The sequence below is a fragment of the Syngnathus leptorhynchus genome, chromosome 2 (assembly GCF_054491065.1).
Source record: "Syngnathus leptorhynchus isolate UIUO chromosome 2, UIUO_Slep, whole genome shotgun sequence".
NCBI classification, from domain to species: domain Eukaryota; kingdom Metazoa; phylum Chordata; class Actinopteri; order Syngnathiformes; family Syngnathidae; genus Syngnathus; species Syngnathus leptorhynchus.
In genome coordinates, this window is record NC_141196.1 from 3,992,837 (window position 1) to 4,008,765 (window position 15,929).

General features: G+C 41.4%; 1 protein-coding gene across 2 annotated transcripts in view; it reads right to left on the reverse strand.

Moving 5' to 3' along the window:
- The window catches only part of ptprda (protein tyrosine phosphatase receptor type Da), a 199,021-nt gene that overhangs the window by 45,968 nt on the left and 137,124 nt on the right, over positions 1-15,929 (reverse strand). For both annotated transcript variants that reach the window (XM_085935833.1, XM_085935841.1), the window contains 2 exons: positions 3,099-3,244; positions 7-148 (listed from right to left, as the gene is read on the reverse strand). In XM_085935833.1, coding sequence (XP_085791959.1) covers positions 7-148; positions 3,099-3,244 — 288 coding nt within the window. The remainder of the gene's footprint in view (positions 1-6; positions 149-3,098; positions 3,245-15,929) is intronic.

Consider the following 15,929-nt stretch of genomic DNA (forward strand, 5'->3'; position numbering starts at 1 on the left):
ACGTACCACGTAAAACGGTGAGCCGGGTGGTCGCGCTGGTCTCACCAACGCTGTTTGAAGCCACGCACTCGTATATGGCCTCGTCACGCGGGGTGCGCAGAGGTTGGATTCGTAGCACCGAGCCGGAGCCGTCATCGAACTCGATCACCTGCAGGTGCGAGAGACACGGTGTGTTAAAGGAGAATGGCGGTAGGGGGCCGGGGGGGGGCGTGTACAACGAATGCGGGACCACCATTCACACACGGAACACACAGTCGAGACATTTGATGGCCACACAGTGTCACACTCTAGTGTTTTCCTAGATAGCAGTATTCTTAAGTACAGTACGGCACAGAAAAATTCAGTCAAATAGTTAACTATCTTTGTGCTTGTCTAACTTTAAGAATGGGCACATAGAGTTTAGAGGGTGAGTCAAGTCAATTGCAAGGCGTCCCACACTCTTAAAGCTAACACTGGACACCCTGGAACAATGCGTGTCAATGGGACAAAAGACGATGAGGGCCACGCTGAAAAAGGAATAAACAAACTAAAACATTGTAATGCTACCACAAAAGTTAAGGAATTACCAGACAGAAGTTGTATTTAAAAACCTGTGTGAATGAATACAATCTTGGAATCACATGGGGATGACGTGACTAGAGATATACAGTAAGAATAATATTTCAATAAAAATCTATGAAAATTCAGTCTTTTTTCAATTTCTGTTTTTATTTCACATAAACACATGGCAATTTTAGGAGACTGCTTCATTTATCAATCAATAGTAGAAATCCTACAAGAACAAGATTTTTTTAGACAAATTATTTTGGACATATCTATACTTATGTTTTGTTGACAATGGTTGAAACGATAAAGTTGTACATTTTCAATTAAGAAAAAGTCAACAACAAAAAAATAATAATATTAATCTACTGTCTTTATTTTATAGATATCTACTGTATTTATGCTCCACATAATTTCCTTCTTTGTGTCATTTTCGGCGTGGCCCTAAAACCGGTTGTCAGACAGAAACGAAGCACAAACAGTGATTTGGTTGTACCAAAAATTGACGTAGCTCCACAGAAAGAGACAATTTTATCAGGACGAACGACACACAAAATGCCCACAAAAACAAACAAACAAAAACAGGACGGTATTTGTTATATTGTCGTCATGCTCCGCATTGGGTACTCACTGATGTCTAGAAAGCCCTGTGTCATAACTCAAAACTTGGGTTTGAACAAATAAAAACTTCTGCATTCACCCACTCACGCATGCACTACTCCAAAATTGTTCAAGAGATTGGGTTCTGGGATTAAACCTCAGGACGTTGTGGCCACTGAGTTCGAACAGAGGTGTCAAAACTACAACTCGGGGGCCATTTGCGGCCCAGTGTCCATTTTAGACGGCCCGCAGCAAAAATAAAAAATAAAAATACAAAAAGGAATGCGAGTAGACGTCTTGGGAAACTTTTTTTTTGCCATTCAGTTACGGCAAGAGGAAAACAAGTTGCGGGATAAAACACTGAAATAATGGACAGGTTTCCATTCAAAAATTTAAAGAAGATGAAATGAATAATCTCTTTTTGGGAGTAGTGTTCTCTCTCACACAAGCACGCTCAATAAGGATAGCCTCATTTAATACAATTTCAAACATTTTCTTGGCCATGCTCGTAAGATGGTGGAAGGCGAGGGAAATGTTTGTGTCAAGGGATGAACGTCGTCGACATGCCGAGCCATGCGATTCACTCTGATAAGATGTTAAAAAGCCATTGCAGAAGTCCTGAGGGTTGACGCAGGAAATGAATACAAGTCTTATCAGAGCTCTTCTGTCACACCTTTCACATGGAGGTGGAGGGCGGATTCATGTTTCAGCTGGAATGAAAATGTAGTACGCTATATGGACAACCGTATCGTCGTAGAAATTGTCAAACCGGTGGAAAGAAATTTTAGGTGACATTTGGTTGAATATGGTTGTCCATGTGGAGTACATGTGGAGCAAGCTGCCATGAAGCAAAAAGAAACGATTCATTTGTTACAAAATTGAAATAATTTTTTCGTGTAATAAGACATTGGCTGTATTCATTTTGATTTGTTGATACTCATGTAAGCCCCAATTTCGTGCTAGGTCAGGTTTGAATGCTTTGAGTAAATTATTAGCGTGTTGCTACCAAAATGATTGTGTTTTTTTTTTTCTGCATGGCTGGCTGAGCATTTTTCCTCCTTTCATATGCCCAATAAGATCTAATTTCTATCCGTGTATGTTTAGATGATTTCCGTCAATACTTAGAGTGAATTATATTATGATATATTATTTATTATATTATTAGTGCGCTGTTACCAACATTTTACTTTTTTTTTTACGTATAACGCAATTTGGGTGGTATGATGACTTTCTCCATTATGGTATTTGATGGATATACTTATTTTACACATTCACTTGCTTTTATTGAGCACGAAAAATATGAAAGTAATTACATTTTATTTTTCAGTCAGTGCATTAATAAGGTCCATTTTTCTTGTTGATAGCGGTGGAAGCAGCAGAGCTTTTATTTTACTTGTGTGTATTACACAGTTGCTAACTTCATTACGTCATGCTTAACAGTTAACAGTTGTGTTATTTTGCACTTCAATTTGTTTTGATCAAAGCGCAAAACCCATGGGAGTTGTAAGTTTCATTTTGTTTATTACAAACCAATCCAAAATTCAGATTCAATTGTGAGTATATCATTGAGGACATTTTTTTTTGTTTTGCTGTCGTGCTGCCCCCCCCAAATAAAAGCAAATAAATGTTTTTAACTGCCTTTAAATCATATTTATGGTTATTTTCATTTTTTTTCCCCTTTCTTTAATCCATCAATAAGCTACTTTTGCTACAAACTACGCCTAATGCTTGAACGGACCTCACGATTAGCGTTTCTCGGGCTCCGATGGACAATCCAGCTGCCGCGAACACGACATGAAATCCAAACCCGAGCGACACGCGTGTAAACAACAGCCGGCTTCTCTCTTGCTTTCGTGGCAGCTTTGAGGGATGGATTTGCGTTTGTGCTCGCAGCCCTCAAGCAGTGCAAAGTGTTTCTCAGCGAGCATTTTACATCAGAACAATAGACCTAATACCTCGAATCGCTGGTTGCTCACTTTCTTCCCCTTCTTGTTCCATACGATCTTGGGACGTGGGTCGCCAGTGGCCTGGCAGATGAAGGAGGCCACGCCGCCCTGTACGCCCGTTTGGTCGTTGGGCGTTCGTAAAAACTTTGGCGGCGCTGCGGGGAGACAGAAGATTTGATTAAACAAACACAATATGTATTGTGAATCATTGTAGTACTCGGATCTTGAATATAACGTCACAAAGCCCCGAGTGTCAGATTTATTGGAAGGTGATCTCCATCTGTCCTCCTGCAGGGGTCACGGGCTTCCTTTTATCAATCACTTTGCGGCAGGCCATTAGGTAATGCCCACCATGTGAAGTGGCTCATTTGTTTGTGCGAGTGGTGAGCGAAGACCAAATTAACCCGCAGGACTCGCCGATAAACAGACGGGCAGCTGGGCCTCCGCTGCTAGCGCAAATGAGTGCGGGATATCACCGTGACGTCTCTTCGAAATCGTCCACGCGCTAAAGATTCCACGTCATTTGGGGCCTGGCGGGAGCTGACGGGCAATTGATACGGTGAGCGTGGGGTGCAGGGGGATGGTGGTGGGGGTGAAGCCCCGGTGGCACAATGGAGTAGCGACCGAGGCGTGACGTGGAGGTAATGGCGTTTTCACAGACACGGCTGGCCAAATCGCCATCGCTCGTCCCGTTGTCACCGTGCCAGCACTGCAACAATACAGCGGACCCTGCCTATGGGCGCTTTGCCACTCATCATTTTAAAAAAAATTTCTGTGCAACCTGAATTCACCATTTTATAGAATATCGGAATTTTTGTGCTCTTGCCGTCATGCCTTGAGATGACACGTGATGGCGTCAAAGCTTTGTAAAAGGAAAGTAGTACATAGTTTTGGGCCATTTGTGGGCAAATACATGTTTTTTAAAATAGATTGGATTGATCGGACCATCTTGGTTTTTCATTTTATTTTTTCCAGTGATGGGTGATCGTTTCTAGAATCCTGTAAAGCCAAAGCATTATCATAATTACCATTGCACAAAACAAATGCGAGGGATGCACGACACAAAAGAAAAACATTCAATTGTGAACAGTCACCAGGGAGAAAGTGCTCAGAACAATTTGAAACTAACTGAAAAGATTCCTACTAAAACCTGTGATGGTGTTTCCCAAGAGATTCATAGAAGAAAAAAAAAAGATTCAAGCTCCATCTGTTTACCAAAGTACATGTTCAAAAACATGGATGCATGCATTTTAATTACCCCCATGAGTTCTTGTTGAACAGCCTTGGGTCTGTTAAACTGCTTGTTAAGTTATTATTCTTAAAAACAAAACAAAAAAAAAAACCTTGGATGAGGACCCACATGCTGCTTCACCCTGACTCAGATATTATTTCATGCACAAAAGAGGAATGATTGTTCAGCGCAAACGAGCTGCGTTGTGGCCACGGCAATCTTTTCCAGTCACCTTGGATAATGAACCACATGCTGCTTCACCTCCATCATCCAATAAAATATAGCAGCCCGGTGGATTTTTATTCCTCTACGAATCCGATCAGACTTTGGGATACAATTTCTGTCGACCCGCAGGGTGGCTTGTGTTGCGCAACCGACGCTGTTTTTGGCACGTGCGCCTCCATTAAAAAGTTTCTTTGATACGAGCTCGACCTACAGCCAAAGTCGGCGTCATTCATCAGCGTTTCCAAGTGGCCCGACGGGGCCATGAAAGCACATGAATCAAAGAGCGCCAATAAAGCCACTTTCAGTTTCCATTCCGAAGTGGAGGGAGAGCCGGATTCATACAATCCCGCTGACTGACATGTTTAATTTCATTTGCATGAAAGGGGGCCATTTCCTCGCTGAATATTTAACGTGCGGGGTGAGGCCGGGTTGCGCTGGCTTATAATTAATCCCGATGCGCGCTGCACAATAACCACGCTGCATTTTCAAGTGGAAGAAAAGAGCATTTAGGCGACGCCATTAACCTCCTCCGCCATCCTTTAGCCACGCCGATATTGATGAAGTTTCACCAGACGGCTAAAAACATCCACTCTGACCTCCCATTACAAATATGAGGAAACAAACAGCGACGACATAAACGGGCGGAACAAACGGCGGCGTTTTCTCGAGGGTTTGCCGCCGCCGCTTGCTATCTGCGGCATTGTGATAAAAAAAATGTCTTTTGTGACGCCGAGGGAAACAAACTCCGCATTGTGTGCGCTCACAAAGGGAGTTTTAGGCGCACAAGAAAAGGAGAGGAGCCGCGGCTTAATTAGAAGCGTTGGCTGACTGGAGTCGCATGTTGGGCTGCGATCCTCGCCGGAAACCCGAATCATAATTCCAATTAGCGAAGACTTGAAAGGGGATTGGGCCCTGCCAATGTTTGTTCATTAGCACAACGGGAATAGGACGCTGATTCACGGGTGCCACCAAAGAGACTTTGTCAATGAGAGATGCGTGAAAATTACCATGCAAATACGGAATTGGGAAGAAATAGGATTTCAACATTTCACTTTCTTGGGGATCTTCGAAAACAAACCGATTGCTACAAACACATCAACTTGAGTCCCAACACACAAGGAATTTAGAAAGGTGGCTTTTTTTTTTTGTGTCTCGGGAAAAGCCTCTTACTGTGATTAAAATCTTGTCAACAATCACCTTAAACTGATTACTTTCTAAGATATCTTGCCTTTCTCCAATCACCTGACAAGTTTCGAGTAAAAATATCCACCACTGAGGTTACACGGGAAATCTCTTCCAGTTCTCAAAGTCGGCCATTTTAGTGCGAGGTGGCCGTTTTAGGCTCGATTTGGCCATTTTAAAAACAAAATACATGTAATTTGTGTGATTGCTAGCTGATTGGAAGCGGCTATACAAAGCAGACGGAAGATGCTAAATTGCAAGAAAATTGTTACTTATGTAAAGCAAATGCTTCAAAATTCAGATGGTGACACCTCTACACTTTGGAGCATTTAAGCTAGCACGCAACTGCTTCAAATGCTCCCGTCCAACATTCAAAACTTTGAGAGACCCTCCGACAGCCGTCTCCGCTTTCCCTACACTGTTTGTAGAAACAGAAAGAAAAACGAAAGACGGGAAAAACTCATTCTGCCCTCTCACGTCTTCATCACCCTTTCCCCGTGGGACACATTAGCGCGCTAGTGGGATCCAGTTTGTCACTTAATAAAATGGCCCACTCAAACAGATGGCTCTAAAAGCTGCGAGGAGACGAGTTACACAAGCAGACATGAAAAGACTCCACTTCCTGCCATCACGGCGGAAAGCAAACGCTAACATAAATATTGAAACGCGTCACTGTTGTGACAATGCCAAACAATTGGGAGACTTTCATTTAGCTTCTGGTTTTTGTAAACCAAGTCATGTGAGAGAGCGGAAAGAAGGAAATTTGGATTTGTTTGTTTTGCCTCTTTAATAAAAAAAAATAAAAAAAAGAGCGTAGATAAGTAATTCTAATTGTGCAGGCTGCTTGGTAGTCGGCACAGTCTCTTGGCAAAAAAAAAAAAAAAAAGGGAAGAAAAAAGTTAATTATCTGATAGGATAGGCAGCGGCAGCCTGGAACGCAGCAAAGGCATTTGTGTTCATTTTGTTATCCACTAGGCAATGGAACGATTCATTAAATGGTGCGAGCGCTTCAGCAAAACCACCGCCAGTTATCATGCCAGGGCTGCACAATTGTGGTGAAGGAAAAAAAAAGAAAAAAAATTGAGATACCTCAAGCTGACATTTTCTGAACATCCTGAGTTTATCATTCCTCATAAACTACCAAATAACTTCTTTAAAAAAAAAAAAAAAAGACAAAACAGTCAAAATCATTTCGATATGCAGCATCATCCATCTGAGCCTTGAAATTCACATAAAATGCCCAACCTGTTCATTCCCCTGCATGCTTTTTTATTTATTTATTTTTTTAATACTTGTTATGTCCACCCAATTTTTGTAGCCGTCACTAAAACTGGTTTTACCCAAAGATTTTTTTGAGTTTTTGGTGGGTCATGTTCGACAACAAATGAGAAGGCATTTTCACACAAATATACAAAAATAAAGTGCATATGTTAGTTTTGACTTTTTTTTTGCCATTATATGCTGCTAAATTAGTTGTAAAACTCCTTGATTGATTTTCATAATTGCATTAATGCATCGGCATACCACTAACTATAATTCTAAAACTTCATCAGTTCAACATTTGATGAATGAACATGCTTGATATTCCTAATACCCACTAAGCCAAACAAAAACTCAAATACGACAAACACTCTCGTAACTCTCGCGAACAACCCTAACTAAAATTTACTCCTACCTGACATAAGGGACACAAAATCCACAGTAATAAAAATGACAGTTTAATTCACCTGCTGTTGTCTTGATGTATGTAAAAGTGACACGGTGAGTAACAGCTTGCTGTCTAAATTTTGTACATTTTGTACGAGCGGCATTTCAAACCTGAGCGAGGGAGAATAAAACGACAAAAATAAGTGCCGAGGTTGTTGCAAAATGCCGCGAGGTACGTCGGCGTTCCGGTGAGTTAACGGCTTGATCCGTTTTCTCACATAGATTAAAGGTTAAACGGCGAGCTGGCACGGAGACGAGGCTGTTCATTAATGTTTGCACCTTGAAGGCGCTCACATTAACGGCCGAGCCCAAAGCAAAAAACGAGGGTGTGATTAATGCCACATGCCGAGTTAAAATACTAAAAATACTTTCATTACCATTCCAAATGACAACTTTGATCCAGAACCAGTCAATGTAGCAGACAAAAATGTTAAAGATGTCAGTTTTTAGCATCGGGGAAAATTTAATACTGAACTCAACACAAATTTGAAACATAAAATGTGGTTGGTGGCCATCTCTAAAGAAAAGACAGCCATTTTGTTTTGAAACAAACGAGAGTAGCTTTCAGTGTCTATGGATTTGGGGGTCTGACGTGTCGTTGCCATTTTGTATGAACACTAAATTGCTAAAACAATTGTGTTTTTATCTTGGTGATCATGTTTGCGGACAATAAACAGAACACAAACCTCTAAAAGTTTGAATATTCCGTCGCCAAAACCAGTTTGACTTGGCTGCATTAAATTTGGCTATGTTTATCCCAAGGGGACCCACAAAAAAAAAATCCTGTACCAAAACAGACAATTCTGGAATTCTGCTATTTTGTTTTTACCGCAGCCAATTTCCATCATTTCTGGTGGCCCTTCAAAAACAAATGTATGCTAAATTTGAACATATAATACAGATGGAAAACGCTGATTCATCAATATTTTAGCTTTTATCATTTCATGTCGGTGAAGCATTTATGGCTCACCGCAAAACCCCAAATTCTTATCAAGTCTAGCTTTTACTGAACTCGATTATTCTTTTATATCTTGATATTATGATACTCGTTTTGAGAGTTTCAACTGACAAGCGACGACGAGCGTCGTACACACGCCACGCGACTTGACGCTTCTTGTGATGTTGGTCTGCATCTAAACACGCCTTTTGAAGCCCCGCGTCAACAACATGCCGCGCAATTATGTCTAAATGCCTCATGTGCCCTGTTATTAACTCGCTGAATGGCGACCTCTATGGCAAGGGTATTATTTATGGCCATTTGGCTCGTCGTATGGATCGCTCAAACTCTCCGAAAAGAATGGCACAAAAGCCAAGCAATTTGGCCCCCACCGCTTGCGATCCTCCCACCTTTGAGGAAAGCAAATGGTGGCCAATAATACCGACACACTGTGCAAATGCATTGCAATTAAAGGCCACCTCACGCGACACATACCCTTTTTATCCAAGTGCACTTACAAGTGAAGCAATTCCACCATGAAGTGACATTCATGTGCGTCATTTTCACAAATAAGGTATCCAAAAAAAAAAGGGATCATGATTTCAAAGTTGCACTGCGTACAGGCAGTTTAGCCATTGACCAATCGATATGGACTTCTGAAATTAGAAATATATTAAAATTACCTTTAATATTGGTATTATAGGGCCTGATCTATTTAATTTGGTGGTATCAGCTTTTAAAAATGGCAGATATTTTTATACACATTAAAGACAATGATGTATTTTTTACAAAATATTAATAATAAAATAAAAGCCTAAAAAATAAGAAAAAAAATCCCCAAACATAAATCATTTTTTTGCAATTCCCCTCTGTGATGAAGTTAAATACTAAAAAACAAATGTAAACTGTCTGCACGCGTGTCCACATTTTTTTTTTCATTTTGTCACGGGAGGCAAAAAAAAGTTTTTTTTTTTGTTTAATTTTTTTAAAATGAATATGCCAATTAATCAGATATTCAATTTTTATTCTGACAAATATCAAAACCAGTATCTGGCTAAAAAAACATGATTTTTCCTAGCAATAAGAAAAAAAATATATATCATTATGCAGCCTTTTATTTGTATCATCATCTGCCAGTGTTCACATTTTCAAATGATCCTGGGAAATCACAAGTGAGCTATTTTCTGAAAAGGCCATCCCGGGGACACCATAGTGGTGACCCCTGATCTAAACCTTGTAGAAATATCATACTTACATTCCTAAATGATATTTCAGTTAATGATCCAAATTTCAGTTTTGTTTAATGGTAGCTGAATTTGTGAACAGCGAACTGCAAATAGTAACATCTTTTTGTCTATAAGACTAAAATGGCACCTTGTGTGGAAAGGTTGCCACCCTCGTTTGCTCTCCTCACAAAGCGTGTAAGAGCACTTGGCCCGAGGCCGCCGCTTTGCTTTCACTCCAGGTGTCCTCAGATTGCAACTCATTGCACTGATCTCGCCGCATTTGTGCAGCCCGTGCCATTCCGCAGGCAGCATTTGGAGCAGGGGAGGGAGGGGGGGGGGGGGTTTAATGGTGTAAGCCATTCGTCTCCGTGGATACCGCCTTGGGATTTTCGCCTTCCCGGAGGGCCGCGAAAGAAAGCTCCGCCTTCACCGAGCTACCTAAAAGCACATCGTGAATCTTAACGCCGCCGGCTCCTCTTGTCACAGTCCATTTACATCGGGGCGACGTGATGGAGTGAAGTACGTCTTTGGAGAGCTGTCTTTCTCACCTTCCGCTCATTCACGCACTTTATCTTACTTTATCACTTTTCTCCGTCAGCCCGCCCCCTTCTCTCTTGTTAGTGCTTTCACCCCCGCTCAGTGTTGACATTTTGGGAGGCCGAGATGTATTTATTAGGCTTTATTCGTTAGTTGAAAGCCTTCACTGAGAGGTGAAAATCATTTCCATTTCCACCATTTCTATTTGAATCCAGGCCAAATTTCTAAGTGCCCTGTCGCGCTATAAAAGACGGAATATACATTAACGCCCAGAGCCCCTTGACAGTTATAGTGCTTGGCTGAGCATCCATCAAAATGGGTTTCCCCCATGTCAATTTTAATCCCTTTACTTAGCTGGTATAACAAACAATCGTCATTATTTGATTCATGCTAACATGCTAACAGGAAGAGGTTAGCATGTCTGCCGCACAGGTCAAATATTCGGGAATTCGATTCTCGGTCTTCCTGTGAGGAGTTTGCGTCTTTGATGGAGAAAACCCAGAGAACCTAAAAAGCAAGTCCAACAGACGGGTTGAGAATCCCAAAATGTATGAAAGTGACGCGTGTCCACATTCTGAAACGCTGCCCCCCCCCTGTGGATTTGGGAATCCTTTGAACCGTTAAGCTCCCGTGATAGCAAACAAGCCGCCTGACATATTTAATCACAAACTTTTACCTCGATGTTTGACAATCCCTCCACGAAGATCCCTTTAATCCGTCCCCATCTCCCTCCCAGCCTCATCGTTAGCCCAGGGTGGTGCCGGGCGACTTTCAAGCTGTCTGGATTTGTGCCCACGCGGTATTTCTTTACCTTACAAATAAGATCCGTCTCACCTCGAAAAAATGTCCCACGCCCGGCTGTAGTAGGGAAACATTTTTGTTTTCAGGCTTGTCTCTTTGTTAAGCTCCACCATGCTACAAAACTTTGTAGCTATTTATTGATAGCTTGTACTAGCATGAAATTTGTGTTTCGGAGCGACTATAAAGTCTTCGTGTAGATTTGAGTGTAGTAAATTTCATCAACCCATCAGGCTACTGCTCTGCATTTATAAGATGGGGAACTATTGATTAGCCTATAATTAAATTGTCTACCCAGCAAGATATGGATTAATAATCACCCCACTAATACCCTGCCCTGACATTTTGCCGCATCCACTCGATACTGCTTACAGCGACATGCCGATAAGGCTCGCAATTGTTTGTCGTCATGGTCAAGTGAGACGAATCATGGTGGTCTTGACTTTTGGATTTGGAAGCCATTTGGAAGTCCGATACTGTGTCGTTTGGAGTTTAGAAGACGCTAGGTAGTCTGATTAGACTTGATATTAAAAAGAAAATAGGATTTTAAATGTAAGAATCCACAGCCTGAACCGGACAGAGAAATCGAAAAACAAAAATTCCAATGGAAATAAATCGTTATCTTGGTGGACTCTACTGGCCAGCAAAATCTGAAAATGTCTTTACAGATGATTTGTCATGATCTGTTGATTGGTTCTCAAAGTCACACTAAAAAGGACATCCTGGTACAAACAACAGTCCTAAAAATACAGAAACAAGAAGGCAGCAAGGGCGTTTTGCCACATCACCGCTTCAGCTTCCTCGCTACCATCTGTGAGCTCTCCTTCTTTGGCATTTTCACAAAGGCCCCCCCCCCTTACGGTCCTCTTCCATTTCCTTTTGTTTGCTTGCTTTAATTAGCTTATTTTGTGGCGACTAACCTCCCAGCGCTTCATTACGCTGGCCAGTCGCGGTTAAAGCTCCCAACGGGGCCACTGGGCGAGATAAAAAGTTGGGACAAAATATGATAAATGGTACGCACAGGCGTCCGCAATGCAACACAGAGATAGTCTAATGGCTCCGCAGCTCGGGAAGGACGGGGAGAGGCTGTCAAGATGGCGACGTGATAAATCGCACTAGGGTCCCTATGAGGACTGTGAGCAAGATGAAGAAAAAGCAAAGAATGACCACAAAATGGAGTCTAATTCATTTGGACTCGGTTTCTCCGCTTGACAAATTCAGTGCCGGGGAAAAGCAAAGGGGAATTGTTTTTTTGTGGAACCATTGGACTTTCTTCGCGTCGGTCGGAATGCGCGTTGCTTTTGACGAGGCTTGTACACCTGTTGGACTAATGGATTAATGGTTAATTAATGGTAATGGGCTCGCCGACTAGCTACTCTGTGAAATAAGTAGAGCTGTGGCGTTTCTGGAAGATCTTGATGTGGAATGTGGACATTGTTGTCATCCATGTGACAACTAAATCTTATGTTGCCTAATGAGATGGTTTTAACAATTTGGAATTACAGGTTCCATTTCATGGCATAATAGTCAACCTGCCTATCATGCTCCGCCCACATGCCATGATGAAATTTCAAATGTCTACTTAAATTTGATAGTGTACAGTATTATCACGGGTCATAAATTGAAAATATTATACCAATATTTACGAATAATTATTCATATTACTCGTAATTAGTTGTATATAGTAATGAAGTTCAATTTACTTAGAAAAAAAGATGAATAACCTCTTGTTGCAAAATTTTGTTATGGAAGAGTCTTGCAATAGCTCGACGTAGTAAAAATTAAGATTATTACAGCACTCATGTACCAAGAAATATGAAGCATGCAGGCACACTATATTTGCTTAAATGGGCCAAATTTCCCCATTGTGTGACTAATAGAGGTTATCATATAAAATGACACAGCGGGCCAGATTTTGTCCCCAGGCCTTGAGTCTCCCAACTGTGGTTTGGCAAATCATCAGGTTTCATTCGCAAGCTTTGTCCAAAAGTGTTGAGGACTGAAATTCTTTGTGGCTCAAATTTGCCAACAGTCATTCATGTCTGCGATGACTTTTGTTTTTGACACACCTCTAAAATTAGCCAAAATTGTCAATTGGCTCGTTCTAAAACTGCAAAGCTGTCCGCATTTTCATCGTGTGTAGGTAAATTTAAGTTGAACTGCACCGCCATGATGTCATTTTATACACGGCGGCCATTTCTAAAGCGGTGCAGCGCTTGGCTCGTAACCAACTGCCTTGAAATTAGCGAGCGGGGGGGCGACAATGGGATTTCCACTGGAGCAAACGCCCGGCGAGATGACGAACGATCTCGGTGGAGTGGCGAGAATTACACCGGCGTCGAATTGACCCCGTCGCCCTGCTCTTCTCTGGGTTTAATGTCATTAAGAAGAACTGCATGTATGTGTGTGTTCACGTGGGCTGCTCTTAAAAGAACATACCGAGCGTTCTTATTGTGCGTGTGTGTGTGTGTGTGTGTGTGTGTGTGTGTGTGTGTGTGTGCGTGCGTGCGTGCGTGCGTGCGTGCGTGCGTGTGTGTGTGTGTGTGAGAAAGGCAATACACTCGAATCAAATTAGCATGCGGGCAAATTAAGCATAGGGATTTAATTTGAGCTGTTGTAAAAATGCTAATTTTGGTATAGCCCCGGAGCTCATATGCAAATACAACACTACTTTACAATAATTCAGATTAGGCCATGCATGCATAAAACACACACATTACAGCTCGCCGTCATCTGGGGAATAGAGGATCATTAGCCTTCGGACTAGCTGCGAGCTTATCCTGCTGCGCTAACATGTCGTCATCGCGTGCATTCTGGGAGCTACGTCCTTTGCAAAAACGAAACGGTGCTGAATGATATTTTTGTTGTGTTGTTTTGCTTTCCAAAAGCAAACATTTATTTGTAAAAAATAAGCATGGGTCAATGAGCCCCGTTGAAAATTTTTCATAAAAATTGTAGTTGCCGTGTGAATGGTTTTTGTATATTAACCATAACATTATGAAAGTATTCCACCCAAAAAATACTTTTGTTTAAAATTGTTTAAAAAAAATAATTAATTCCAATTAAATTAAACAAATAAAATGATGTTGATGTATTTACATAAATGTGTCATGTCATATACATACAATTATATTTGACTAAAATGTCGACGCAAAATTCTTTTGGAGCACCAAATTTTCTTGTTGTGAGGATTTACTTTTAAGCTTAACGTCACTGGATTTGGAGAAAATACCTCAAATATGAGGACTTTTAAGTACCATCTCACACGTCCCCACGTTAATGGGCAACTTTTTACGACATGCTAGGAAAAAGAGCACATTGCATAGATTTGCCACTTATACGTGCTAACGCCCGCGCAGGCTAAAGGGAAGCGTCGATAGCAATTGACGACTGAGAGAGAGCAAGTGGCGGGCCAATCAATTAAAACACTTTTCTGCTCGCGGTCTGACAGTCCACTGTGGCATGTGGTAACTGCCGCTCAAAAAAGGGTTATCTGAGGAAGCAGTAGCACAGAAAAGAAAAAAAACTCAAAGTAAAATTACAGATTTAAATCATTTAAGTAAAAATGTTGACAAAAAATGTCTCCGCGCACCAAAATTAATTCCCGATAACAACAGAAATGCATTTTGCCTGTAATGTTCTTTTTTTATTTTTTATTTTCCTGATTACAATCAAAATTTTTCAATGCCAGAAACTTTCTTTGTGCGACAGGGACGTGACATCATATTTCTCATAAATCGTGACAATGTCAAACAATTTTTTTCAATAAAACAAAATGCCGTTTCTCTCAAATAAAATCCCAATGGTCGCAGTTAATAAAACGAAACGCTGTTTCTCCCAAATAAAATTCCTTTTTTTTCCCCCCGTTCGCTGACTGTCCATTTCTGTCACGATTTGGCCCACATTTTTAAAATTATGAATAATTGTGCATGCTAAAAAAAAATTCCTCACTGAACAGATTTCTCACTTTAAAGAATTCTGGTAGCGTGCCAAACAACCAAGCCTAAGCACACATTTTTTTCCTTTTTTTTTTTTTTCACAGCAGCCAAGGCGGAGATTCATCCTTATCCGATTTTCTTGTGATGGTTCAGCAGAAGAAACAAAGCGTATATTTCCCTACTACCCCGGCCCCTCCTTTCACTGTGGCCAATTACGCACCTCTTTCAAGACGTCGCCAAGCCCAATTTGCCGTACAAATTAAAAATGGGCCGCATTTGATGAAGGAGAAAATGAAAAGAATGACACAAAATAAACAATTCCACAATCCTCAAAGACGATTTTTCAGTCCATTTTGCGTCATGCTTCACATTTCTTTACAAGGAACACATTTCCCATTATCTTTAATAGCGATTGTTGATTGGGTGCCGCGACATTCGGCGAGCTGGGCTGGCTCCGAGCATCGGGCCATCTGTTGAGCGGGCCGACTCAGCCGTTTTGGGCTCCCGCGTGCCTCGTAGACTACGTCCGGAGCGCCGACAGAGGGCAACGCCGCCCCCACCTCCTTCCATCAAGGCGGGCACATTTGAGTACGCGTGACACAAAAGGTAGATAATTATACCTTGAGAGCAACAATGGCTTGTCACTCGTGGGAGACGCTCTAAGAGTCTGCTTTTCAGAGTCCAATAATTAACCCTGTATGAAAATGCCTCCCACTCAAAAGGGTTTCAGCGCTCTATCATCATTTTTTCTTAAATTGAACCAAAGAACACTTGTTTTGAATACCGACGTTTGGCACTATGCGGTAAGAACGGCACACCGACTGTATATTGCCAGATAAAATGTCTTCCGTTGAGGAGCCTTTTTTTTTTTTTAATTCCCACCATGACTGTTATAATGCCAAACGTCTATTTTAAATTCCAATATTTGGCGCTCTACGTTAAGAAAAGTACATTCATGTGCGTTGAAAAAGGACACGTTCGATTAGGACAGCTGTCTCGTGTATGTTTTATGTCAGGTCGATGGGAAAAGTTGGGAAAATTGAGCCCATCAATTTCACT